The 13,149-nt window shown below is 37.4% G+C and overlaps 1 protein-coding gene across 3 annotated transcripts in view; it reads right to left on the bottom strand.

Moving 5' to 3' along the window:
• The window catches only part of LOC7494017 (cytochrome P450 76T24), a 41,792-nt gene extending 28,851 nt beyond the window's left edge, over window positions 1–12,941 (bottom strand). Inside the window, exons 1-2 of one of the 3 annotated variants that reach the window (XM_024595154.1) lie at window positions 12,013–12,936; window positions 11,095–11,904 (exon numbers count right to left, since the gene is read on the bottom strand). In XM_024595154.1, coding sequence (XP_024450922.1) covers window positions 11,308–11,904; window positions 12,013–12,894 — 1,479 coding nt within the window. In that variant the 5' untranslated portion in view covers window positions 12,895–12,936 and the 3' untranslated portion in view covers window positions 11,095–11,307. Of the gene's footprint in view, window positions 1–11,094; window positions 11,905–12,000 lie in introns of those variants that run through there. The other 2 variants (XM_006388325.3, XM_052450547.1) reach the window with 2 other exon arrangements.
• Window positions 12,942–13,149: the final 208 nt, after the last annotated feature.

Raw genomic sequence — 13,149 nt, 5'->3', positions numbered from 1 at the left:
CATGAATTTTTCAACTAATTAATTCCTAATGCAGATAGAGCAAGGGAAGTTCATATGCGTAAATTCACTGCGATTGCAAAAGCAATTGCGAAAGATGCCAGAATATAGTTAGAAATGCTCTATGTAGGGAAGAGCAACCCCAGGAAGAAAGCTCGGAAGATTAACGATGTTATTGTGAACAAGAACCGACTCCTGTATTGGAAATATAAAAATTCACTTTAAAATTATATTAGAGATAATTTAATTTTTTCAAGATTAATTGGATGACATCACAGATAAAATTATAAGAAATTAGAAGTTTGAAGGTCAATTAGGGTCAAATTGAAGAGTTTCAAAATCAATGATCACTTTGTAAAAAGAGCATAAATTTAAGGGTCCAATCAAATAAGGTCAAGGGTGGAATTGTAAGGAATCCAAAAGATTAGGGCTGATTGGAAGTTCCATTGCAACGTTCTAAGGTTTGGGGACCAAATTAAAAAAAATAATATAATTTCACTATTCCTTGTTTTCTTCCTATTAAAACAAGAGAAAAAGATGACCAAGTTCTCACTTTTCAGCCCTAATTTCTACCCCATCCCTTCACCGTACCACACAAAGTTTATGTCAACTTATACTATGGTATTTGTACTTCACTCTTAGCCAAAATTCTAGCTTTAAAGTCACTATAAACACATGCAGATTCTCTCTAAAAAACAGACTCAGCACCGTCTTGGTCCTCCCTTTTTGAGTTGCACAGCAGGACAAACATTTATCTTGAGCTTCAGTGAATGACTAAGATATATTCTCCAACATTAAGGGTCGAGATTTCATTAATTCATAAGTCCTAAAGCCTCCTCATTGATCCTATAAAAGCAACACAAAACCCTAATCGAAGCAGCCTAGACAGAGATGAACACTGTCATCAATAGACCTCCCAGACATTGAACTTAAAACAACTTAAAACAGACCCCAAACAAAAACAACTTAAAACAGACCCCAAACCATATAAAGCCTCAATCACTAAAACAACATCTAAGCGACCATTTCCGTACCAGAAAATTCCATTTCCAAGTCACCCCAAGACAACCCTAAAATCATCACAAAACAGCCCTTACAAGCAGTAGAAGTAGCAACCAACTGTGAAGAAAAAATAAGAGTAGACATTGAACTTCAAATAGCAGAACTCCCTCTACAGAAATCTATTTATGACACTACTAGTGAGGAATCTAAGAAGGGATGTAGTAGTTTCAGACGTAGTAAAACTTTCTCCTACTAGTAGCATCTCTAAAACGCAGTAGTAGGGAGAAAAGACATATCTAGGCTGAAAAACAAGAGCATAGATTAAACTTCAACGTAGTAAAGCTCCCTCTACAGAGATCTATTTGTGGATCTGCTAGAGGGAAGTTGAAGAGGGTATATAGTAGTTTTAGACCTTGTAAAATTATCTCCCACCAGTATCATCATTAAAACACAGAAGTAGGGAGAAGGGACAGATCTGGACTGAAATACAAGAAGAAGACTGAAACTTCAATAGGTCAGAGCTCTGTCTATAAGTGTTTGTTTGTTGCACCGTCAGTGAAGAATCAAAGAGGAGATAGATGAGTTTTAGATTCACTAAGTGCTCCTCCTTTATAGAAATAACGTATGATTCCATGCTTTCATAGTGATGGTGTGTGGTTCCACGCGCTGCCGGGAATACCTAGCAGCCTTGAAAGGTAAACAACCACAACAACCATGGAAGGTCGATTCCTAAACCCAAACCATTTATTTGATAAATTGTTAGTTTTTGGGACAAAATATTCATTGTGCATATGGTTTTGGAAATGTTCGATGATGATTTGTGATTGATTGAGTTGTTAGGACAAAAATTATCAATTTGTTTTTTTGTATGGCCAAGTATCTCTTAAAAACATCATGTTTTCATTTTTAACTCAAAAAAAGAAATCCAAAATTCATTATTTAAAAAAAAATATGTTTTTTTTGTGTGTGCATACAAGCAAATTCAAAAACATTTCCATGTATATTTTATAAAAACAATTGTATTTTTACCATGTTTTAAAAATAAAAAATGGATATCATAACCAAATTACGATTATCCATAACGATTTGGCTAAATTTTCAAAAATATCACAAAAATTAATTTGTTTAATTAATATTCAGGGTATGAATTTTACAACGTAATGCATATACCTGGTATTAAATTAAATGAATTAATAACAATAAATATTAGGAATTAGCTATAGACTTTATTATTTGAGGGTATAAAATTACACTGTAAAGTATGTTCAGATATTAAGGATACAAAGTAGAAAATAAATGTGATGCTAAGATTTAGGCCCTAGAATATTTATGATTTAACTCGATAAGACATAGACTTTCTTACGAAGAGAGATCTGCCTTGAACCTTAGAAAATACCAACAAATATAAACACGACCTAGCAAAAGGACCAATCAATAATGCATCTTACCATAGGTATGGTTCATTGAGAGTAATGTGTTTTTCCTTTGCACAACTAGTCCCCTTATCCAAACTTGTTGGAAATTATATTAATAGTGTTTTGATGTAAATAGGAAAGCTGTATCTTGAGATAAGTAGGAAAGATATGTAAGAATATTTTGTATCAATCTACATTTAATTAGCTGTCATTCCTTATCAGTCTCTGATTTATAAGGGAACCCTAATGTATCTTGTATATATATTGAACTTAATCAATACAGAAAAGTATTCCGCTTGAATAGTTTTTACTCATATGGTATCAGAGCAGGCTACAACCTAACCCTATTTTTTCTTCTTCTTCAACGCATCTGTTTGTTGCGTCTCTGCCTTGCCTTCCTTTTTCTCTTTTAAAATCATGGCTGCTAATGATATTGATTTCTTGAGTTCTGGCGATTCATCCTCTGCTCCCAGCACCCTTGGTTCTCCATTATTCCTCCACCACTCAGATCACCTTGGTTTGCTTCTTGTTTCAAAACGATTGAATGGTGACAACTATAATTCTTGGCACTGTGCCATGAAAATTTCTCTAAGTGCCAAGAATAAGACAGGTTTTATTACTGGAAAAATCAAAGAACCCCATGAGGCTTCAAATCCTGAAGAACATGCCCTTTGGCAGCGCTGCAACGACATGGTGCTTTCATGGATCCTAAATTCTCTTGAACCAGAGTTAGCCGATTCTGTTCTTTCATGCAACACTCCTCATGCCATCTGGGAAGATCTTCGTGAAAGATTTTCTTTAGGCAATGCTCCCTGTATTTTTCAGGTTTAACGCGACATCTATAGGATTGAGCAAGGTCAGATGTCAGTTACAGCATATTACACAAAATTGAAGGGTTTATGGGACGAGCTTGTATCCTTTAATTCAGAAACATGTACCTGTGGTGCGCATAATGATCGAACCAAACTTATACAGTTTCTCATGGGACTCAACGAGTCATATTCAGGTGCAAGAGGTCAGATTTTACTGATGAACCCTTTACCATCGGTTTGTCAAGCTTATGCCTCTGTTGTGTAGGAAGAAAAACAATGAGAGTTGGGGGCTGCTGTCACCATACCATCAAATACAGCAGCCATGGCTGTGCGTGGCAATTACAACATGTCTAAGGGTCGGCACAATAATCAAGTTCATGGGAATCAATCAAATAATTCACGTAATAAAGAGCCTTTTCAGTGCACTTACTGTGGTGATATGTATCACAGGAAAGCAACCTCTTACAAATTAATTGGCTACCCTCCTGGTCATCCAAAAAGTAAAGAAAAGGCACCACACCAACACCAAGGCTATGACAGGCATAACTCACACTCTGCATCTGGTAACCCCTCTGCAAATCAAGTGGATTTTAATCCAACTTTTCAGAACTCCAGGTCTCTCTGCCCAACTTAACTGAGGATCAATATGTTCAGATACTTAGTGCCTTGACCACCAAGCTTGTCACTCCACAGGCTAATGTTGTTGCTGACTCAACCTTTAAACATACATCAGGTTTATTACCGGTTGCTCACAATCACTGGATACTTGACAGTGGGGCAACCCATCATATTACTTCTTCTCCCACATTATTAAAGCATGTCGACAAGAATCAATCTTTGGCACCTGTTTCCTTACCTAGTAGAGACGTGGCTAAAATTACTGTGACTGGCTCAATTCAATTTAACAATTCTTTTCAATTGAATAATGTCCTCTGTGTGCCAAGCTTTAAAGTTGATCTTATGTCTGTTGGCAAGACAACCGATGATTTACATTGCTTAGTGACTTTTTTTCCATCTTGGTGTATTTTGCAGGACTTGGCTATGAGGACGATGATTGGTGTGGGTAAGCGACGTGATGACCTCTATTACCTTGTGGCGTTGGCTTCAACTCCTCCTTCTACCCGTTTTGCTTGCAATTTGATTATCTCATCCAATCTTTGGCATTGCCGATTGGGTCACCTTTCTTCTAATCGTTTACAATTTTTAGCTGATAATTTGCTTAAATTTAATTTTGATTCCAGTCATAAATGTGATGTTTGTCCATTGGCAAAACAAATTCGTCAACCTTTTCCTTCTAGTTCAATTTCAACTTCGAAGTGTTTTTCTCTTATTCATTGTGATATTTGGGGTCGTTATAAAACCCCTTCTATTTCTGGTGCTTTTTATTTCTTGACCATTGTGGATGATTTTTCTCGTTTTACATGGGTTTTTTAATGCGTAACAAGAGTGAGACACAAACTCTACTTCGTCAGTTTTTTCATTATGTTCACACTCAATTCAATACAAAAGTTCAAAAACTCCATTCTGATAATGGGGCTGAATTTCTTTCATTAAAATTTTTTTTTCTTGAGGAAGGTGTTCTTTTTCAACACTTTTGTGTATATACACCTCAGCAAAATGGTGTCGTTGAGCACAAACATAGACACATCCTTGAAACTGCTCGCGCTCTACATTTTCAATCTCATTTACCCTTTACTTTCTGGGGAGAATGTATTCTTACTGCCGTCCATATTATTAATTGCCTTCCTACTCTGTTGCTTCACAAAAAAACACCATTTGAGATTCTTTACAACAAACTTCCTGATTATTCTCGCATGCGAGTTTTTGGATGTATTGCTTTTGCAACCATAGTCAATCCATCATTAAAATTTTCTCCCTGTGCCACAAAATGCATTTTTCTTGGTTACCCTATGGGACAAAAGGCTTGCAAACTTTATGATCTTGTTACTCAGAAAATTTTCACTAATCGGGATGTGGTATTTCTTGAAGACACCTTTTATCATCCACCACAAGTCAATCCTCCAGCACACAATCCACCAGCCTTGTCTATTCCTCTTCCTATTTTGTCTGATTCTTATTCCCATCTTCCTCCCTCATCAGTCATCATCGACCCCTTTGAGCCCCCCATATCCTCTTCACCTGCACCAACCGACTCAGTCCTTCTCTTCCTGAGCCACCTTCCTCTACTCCATTAACTCCACCAGCTGCACAGCAAACCCCTGTTCAGCCGGATGACCCTGTCTTTCCTGAACCTACTCTGGTTATTCCTGATCAGCCATTTCGCCATCCTCAACGCCCTCGAGAAGCCAACGTCCGCCTCAAGGATTATGTTTGCTCGCAGGTGATTCTGCCTCCACACCAATTGTTCTTGGCCTCGTCTGCACCTACACCAGGTACAAAGTATCCTCTCTGTCATTTTATTTCTTATAATCGGTATTCTCCATCACATCTCTGTTATATTGCCAATGTTAGTCGTGATGAGGAACCTCCTTCATATGAACTTGCTATGACTGATCCTAAGTGGCAGGAAGCTATGAATTCTGAGCTTAAAGCTCTCATTGACAATCAGACATGGAGCTTTGTTCCTTTGCCCCCTGGCAAACGCCCGATCAGTTGTAAATGGGTGATCGCATCAAACGCAAGGCTGACGGGTCTGTTGAGCGCTATAAAGCTCGCCTGGTCGCTCGGGGTTTCACACAAACTGCTGGAATTGATTATCATGATACTTTTTCCCCCACTGCAAAAATGGTCACTGTCTGCTACCTCTTTGCTATTGCTGCCAGTCTGAACTGGCCTTTACATCAGCTAGACGTTAACAATGCTTTCTTAAATGGTGATTTATTGGAAGAAATATATATGTCTCCTCCTCCTGGTCTTCGGCGACAGGGGGAGAACATTGTGTGTCGCCTCCACAAGTCACTATACGGCCTTAAACAAGCGTCTTGACAGTGGTTCTCTAAGTTCACAGAAGCTGTTCTTGCTGCTGGTTTTTTTCAGTCAAAAGCCGACTATTCCTTGTTCATCAAAAGAGACGACACATCTCTTACTATCCTATTGATCTATGTGGATGACATTTTGATAACCGGGAACAACATTGAATCCATCAAAGGTTTAAAGCAGTTCCTTCATACTCGTTTCCGCATCAAAGACCTTGGTGATATGAAATTCTTCTTAGGCATTGAAATAGCCCGTTCCAAGAAAGGCATTTACATTTCTCAGCGCAAATATGCTTTGGAAATTATCAAAGACAGTGGATACTTGGGTGCCAAACCAGTTGAGTTTCCTATGGAAGAATGCAGACTTTCAAATACAGGAGAATTGCTCAAAGATCCTTGTATATACCAGCGTCTAGTTGGTCGATTAATTTACTTAACCATCACTAGACCTGATATCACATATTCAGTTCACATTCTCAGCCGATTCATGCATGAACCACGTCAACCTCACATGGCTGCTGCTCTTCGAGTTGTTCGTTATTTAAAATCAGCTCCTGGTCAAGGTTTGCTTCTTCATTCAAATAACTCATTACACTTAAGGGCATTTTATGACTCTGATTGGGTGGGTTGTCCTGTCACTCGCCGCTCCACCAATGGGTATTGTATTCCTTGGAAATTCTTTAATTTCATGGAGAACCAAAAGGCAAAAGACAGTTTCCTTATCAAGTGCGGAAGCTGAATATAGAGCAATGGCAGGTACATGTTGTGAGCTTACTTGGTTAAGACATTTATTAACAGATTTACATATGCCAGTTTCAGATCCTGTTACTCTTCATTGTGATAATCAAGCTGCCTTACACATTGCAAAAAATCCTGTGTTTCATGAGAGAACTCGACATATTGAAATGGATTGCCACTTTATTCGGGATAAAATTTTAAGACGTGAAATTGCTACTTAATACGTGATTTCCTCACAACAATTAGCAGATGTGTTTACAAAAGCTTTGGGAAAAGAGAAGTTCAAACAGCTCATGTGCAAGTTGGGAGTTATTGATATTTACTCTCCAACTTGAGGGGGAGTGTTGGAAATTATATTAATAGTGTTTTGATGTAAATAGGAAAGCTGTATCTTGAGATAAGTAGGAAAGATACGTAAGAATATTTTGTATCAATCTACATTCAATTAGCTGTCATTCCTTATCATTCTCTGATTTATAAGGGAACCCCAATGTATCTTGTATATATATTGAACTTAATCAATACAGAAAAGTATTCCGCTTGAATAGTTTTTACTCATAAAACTCTCGTAGACCATTAGGTTTTTTAGTGACCATGATACTAGGTGTCAACTCCTTCAAAATCATAATTTTATGATTAATCCCAAAACCCTTCAATCAAGGAGGAAAACCCGTCATTCAACATCGTGCACATCACAACACTAACCAATCATGAAATTTACTAGCAATAGTGGTCGATTTATTCTATATGAGTGTGTTTGGTATTGCGGTAGCTGTTGTGGTTGTGATTTGAAAAAAGTTGTTTTATAAAAAGTACTTTTAGTTGAGGTTGGTTTGAAAAAATAGATGTTTGGTTAAAACTGTAGTTGAAATTGAGGTTGAAGAAAAAGTAGTTTAATGTGTTTGGTTAAAAATGCTTTTGAAATTGAGGTTATAAAATAATATTAAAAAATATATATTAATATTGATGGTTTTTAATTTAAATATTGTAGATTTAACTATTAAGATATATTCTCCAACATTAAGGGTCGAGATTTCATTAATTCATAAGTTCAATGCATTTTTAGCGTTGAACTGGACCGGTCTGACCGGAACAGTGGATCATGAGTTTTCCAGCTCAAGAAGCAACAAATTGCTGCTTCTTGCAAACCTGTGGCCATGCCACAATTAACAATAGGCCCCACCAGTAGAAATCTGCTGTTGGAGCATTACCAAACAGGTGAGTTGCTGTGGTTGCTTCAAACGCAGAAGCAACCACGCAACCAAACACCCTCAAGGATTAAAAAGTTGCCACTAGAGTAAGATTTAACTTTTGGAGAAGAAAACTTGGATAGCCAACCACAAAGAGCTTCAATGTACACCTTATGTATAGATATATAAATAGTGAAACAAAAAAAGCCAATTATCAAAGTTGAATAGTAGCGCGCGAGATGATGAGAGTCATTAGAGAACTTTTTATATGCTACTAGATTATGCACTTACCATTTACCAAGAACTTTTTATTTGGATTTCTGATTTTCACACGTGATTGTTAGTTAGTTAGGTAGTTATGTCATCTGGGAAGTTAGATGACAATTAGTTTTTTTAGTTAACGGGTAGTTAGTTGAAATGGAATTGTATAAAGGAAGAATTGTAAGAAACATGATGATCAAGTAATAAAAGAATGTCATTATTTCTGTAGTTTTCTCTCTTCTTATTTCTTTCTTTTTAATTCGTCAACCTTAAGGAAATACATTATTTCATCATTTAATAGTAGACAATGGTGGAAAACAACAAAGTAAAATTATACAAAAGGTTGGGCCAATAGCCTACAAGCTATAATTGCCAGCAGATTCTTCTATTCATCCAGTGTTTCGTGTCTCATTTCTTGAGAAAAAGGTGGGAGGTAGTGCTGTAGTGGCTATAGAATTACCAAGGATGGATGAGTATGGTCGTTTTAAGGTGCAACTAGTGGCAATTTTGGATAGAAAAATCATGAAGAAGGGTAATAAAGATGTGGTAATGGGACTAGTCAAATGGTTCGATCTGTTTCAAGAGGATGCAACAGGGGAAGGTTTGAAAGAATTGAATGAGCAGTTTATAGATTTTAGCACGAATTCTTGTATTGAAGACAGAAAGCTACAACTAGCAGCAACAACTAATTAATGCAGTTAGTTATTTGGATTTTTGATTTTCACACGTGATTGTTGGTTAGTTAGGTGGCTATAGTCAGCTGGGAAGTTAGTTTTGTTGAGGACATTCCACCACCACCATCAACAGAGCCTCCACCACCACCACCACCACTAGCTGGTGATTTTCTTCATGGTCTTACATTCAAAGTGGGTTTTTAATGTCATGTTTATGTACAAAGTGCTCTTTTAAATTGGGGTTTCAGGTGATCCTGTGCTTCTATTTGATGAAATGCCTGAGATAAATTTAGTTACTTGGAAACAGTAAGGCCCTCAGAAACACAACCTTCCTTTCGTTATTACTGCTCGTTCTTTTTTCAAATTTCAATCTGAAATCACTCCTCAAATCAAACCCTTTTCCTAAAGCCTTGATTGCCCTCACCTGCATAGGCTTCTCTGCCCAGTACTCCATTTTCCTTTCCCTAATCTAGAAGCCAATTTTCCTTAAAAAGAAAAAAGCCAGTCCTTTTTTCTTCAAGTAAAAAGAAGTTGGGTTTGGTACTTCATAATTGAAGAAGAATCGGAAGATGGATGGTCTCCAAATTCGATTATAAGGAAATCAAGTTTGCAGCTTGATCCATGGATATACAAAGAAAACATGGTTTAAGGTGTTTGATATAAGTATTGCCAAGTCAATTATAGATACATATTCAAGATGTGGTTCCATAGTGAGTGTTGAAATTTTTTTGAGGATATTTCGGTGGAGAGGAATAATTTGGTATCGTGGACATCGATCATTTCTGGGTTTGCAACGCATAGGACGTGGAAGGAATTGATGGTATATTTTGAAAGGGAGGAGAAAGCAGGTGGAAGAACAAAAACTAAAGGAATTGGAGAAACAAATCTTTTGCATCATGATGATTCATACTTCATGAGGGTTACTTCAGAAAGAAATGGATGCCATTAATCTAGAAGAAATCAGAAAAGTGTTCACAAGTTTTCAGCATCTTCCATGGTTGCTTCCACAGTTGCTTCTGCAGTTTCGTCCAGCTCCTTCACCGGACCACTAAGCAGTCCAGCCACCCCAGAAAACCTCTCCCAACGTAAGGATCACACCTGGATCCATGATGTCAGCAAGCTCTTCATTACAGTCAACAATATCTGCGGATGAATCCCGCCAAGCCAAAAGAAAACTGTATTTCGAAACTGATGATGTCCAGACCATGTTTTACTCAGACTGTGTGATGTTTGAATTTCTTGTTCTTAGAAACAGGGAAAATAATTAATCACTTAGTTTATCGTAGAAGAAATTCAAAAGTTGGATGTTGCATGCTATTCTTCCCTTTGGCTGTGTTAGCACTATTTTCTATATCAAATCCGAAGATAAAACGTGAACTTATATATATATATATATATATATATATATATATATATATATATATATATATATAAACAAAATTAATATTACTTGTAACTATTTACGTAACTATTTGAATGGCTACCATACATATAAACTACCACAATCGTTGATTGAAAGCTTTAAATTTTATATTGTCAAATTGTCTCCCATTTTTTGCTACAAGCATAAAAAGGCAACCAAACCTACAAATGATGTTTTTTCATACAAGCTTGTTTCACATGATACACTACACCATCAACAATAACATGTTTTTTTAATTAACATCTAAAACCACCAATCTACATTAAATATTCTAGCCACTAAAATGGAGTCTTAAATCTAAAATCTTTGAAATCTAGCCTTCAAACAATTCTCCAAACATCCATTACTGTCCGACCATGAAAAAGAGAGAATGGATCCTAAAAAAAAACACTAAACCCATCCATGATGGAGGGTGTTTATAGAAAGCAGAGAATTTTTTTTTAAAAAAATGAGGTAAGAAAATCATAACGGTAGTGCTCAAGCGATAATGAAAAAGAAAAAAACAATCCACAAGCGATGGGCGATGCACTATGATTTCTGTGCCGAATAATCAAAGAGTGAGCAGGAGATAAGCTAATGAAAGGAAAAGAAAATGAAATAAAGAGGAGACAGTAGAAAGAGGGAGAGAAAGCAGACCAGAAACCCATAAACATAACAGAAAATATCAGATTCAACTTCCCCTTATCAGAGTCAATAAAGTTTGGACAGCTCCGTTTTTATTTTATATTTCTAATTTCGGGAAACAGTTCTCCCGGTTAGTTACAAGGCGTACCCTGTCCAAATCCAGCAGAGGGAATAGAACGTAATAATATCTCATACCTCGTCCCAGAGGCCATGGTAACATTGTAGAGAAATAAGTTCACGTTTTCATGGGTATAGCCCGGAGAGGCTCACTCTTATGTAATGTAATCCCAAACGTTTCACTCGTGTCTATATCCTCTGGTGTCAAGTCATCAGCAATCTTCCAATCAAAAGAGTGGATGAGAGATGCCAACGCCAAATGCACCATCTTGTGGCCCAAAGGCAATCCAGGGCAAATCCTTCTTCCTGCTCCAAATGGAATTAGCTCAAAATCTCTTCCTTTCACGTCAGCTTGGCATTCTAAGAACCTTTCAGGCTTGAACGAATTAGGATCTGGCCATATGGTTGGATCTCTTCCTATTGCCCAAATATTGATTAGTATTTGTGCATTTTTGGGCACTGTGAAGCCTTGCATCTCTACTTCGGATACGGCTTTACGGGGCAGCAGGAGTGGTGCTGGTGGGTGCAGCCGAAATGTCTCTTTGACTATTGCTTGAAGGTAAGGACACTTGGAGATGTCTGATTCTTGAACTGGTCCTTCGACTTGTTGGAGCTCATTTTTGGCTTTGACCATTTTATCAGGGTTCAGTAATAACTCTGTCATTGCCCACTCTACTGTGCTTGAGGTAGTGTCAGTGCCCGCAATGAAAAAATCCTAAATACGTAAGATAATTAATTTCTGAACTGAAGGTTAGTGTGCAGAAAAACTTGGTCATAATTATCAATTAGATAATCTAATCTCAATACTTACCAGAAGCAAAACCTGTATGTCAGTGGAGCTCAATTCAGTATTGTTTTCTTTGGCTAGAATCAGCAGGGCATCAAGTACATCATGGCTTGCCTTGGATGCAACCGAAGAAGAACGTAGTCGTGTCCTCTCGTTGATGATACTATCAAAAATTTGAGTTAATCTTTTCAAATAATTATTCGTCTTTCGTCTTATACCTTGTGGATCTACTAATCGAAGTATTGGGAAATAGTCGGCAATATTTGCCTTGCCAATTTGTTCCATGACACCCACCACAAGATAGCTGAACTCTTGAGACAAATCAGAATTGTAATTGGCTATATCAAGAGAGAAGAAGGTGTTTGAAATTAAATTAAGGACAGTTGTGAAAACAGATCTACCAACGTCGACAGCATGTCCCTTGTTGCACTTTTCATGAACATATTCTAGCAATTCTTGAACCTTCTTTCCACGGAGGGCTCGGCTGGCATCAAGCCTTTGCGAAGTGAACATTTGTGTGGCAGTGAGTTTTTTGAGAAATTTCCAATGACTCGACGCAGGCAACCATAAGATTGAGTTTTTGTGGTGTCCACGAACAGCATCTGGGACTGTTCTGCTAGACAAGGCTTGGTCATGTTTCTGTAGTGCTTCTTTGGCAATGTTCGGAGAGGAGATGACTATTGTGGTTATCCTACCAAGCTTGAGGGTCATTAAAGGTCCATAAGTTTGTGAGAGTTTAGCAAGTGTTCGGTGGGGCTTGTCACCGAGGGCTAATATGTTTCCGATTATCGGCAATTGGCGAGGGCCAGGTGGGAGGATGGTGCATCCGGACTTCCGGCGAAGTAGAACGGATGCGTTGAGCACGTGCAGACATGCCCAACAAAAAGAAATTAGTAGCAGGTAAAAAAGGTACTCCATTGGCTGATATTTTCTTATGGCCTCTCTTTATCTCCTCTCTACAATGTGCTAGAGGCATGCATATATAGGTGTAGACACAATTTTGTGCACCTGAAATTAAACAATTACATGTGTACAAATATATGATTTTATTAAATATATGAATGGGTACAATCTTTATGTAATATATTCTTTCAAAAGATTTGGCAATCCTCTGATTCTTCTCTTGGATTTGATGTATGGTGACTTGATTTATTTTAGTAATCAAGCCAAGAT

Source organism: Populus trichocarpa, chromosome 2, assembly GCF_000002775.5.
Source record: "Populus trichocarpa isolate Nisqually-1 chromosome 2, P.trichocarpa_v4.1, whole genome shotgun sequence".
NCBI classification, from domain to species: domain Eukaryota; kingdom Viridiplantae; phylum Streptophyta; class Magnoliopsida; order Malpighiales; family Salicaceae; genus Populus; species Populus trichocarpa.
The sequence above is the reverse complement of the archived record's forward strand: the minus strand, read 5'-3'. Positions and strand labels throughout refer to the sequence as shown.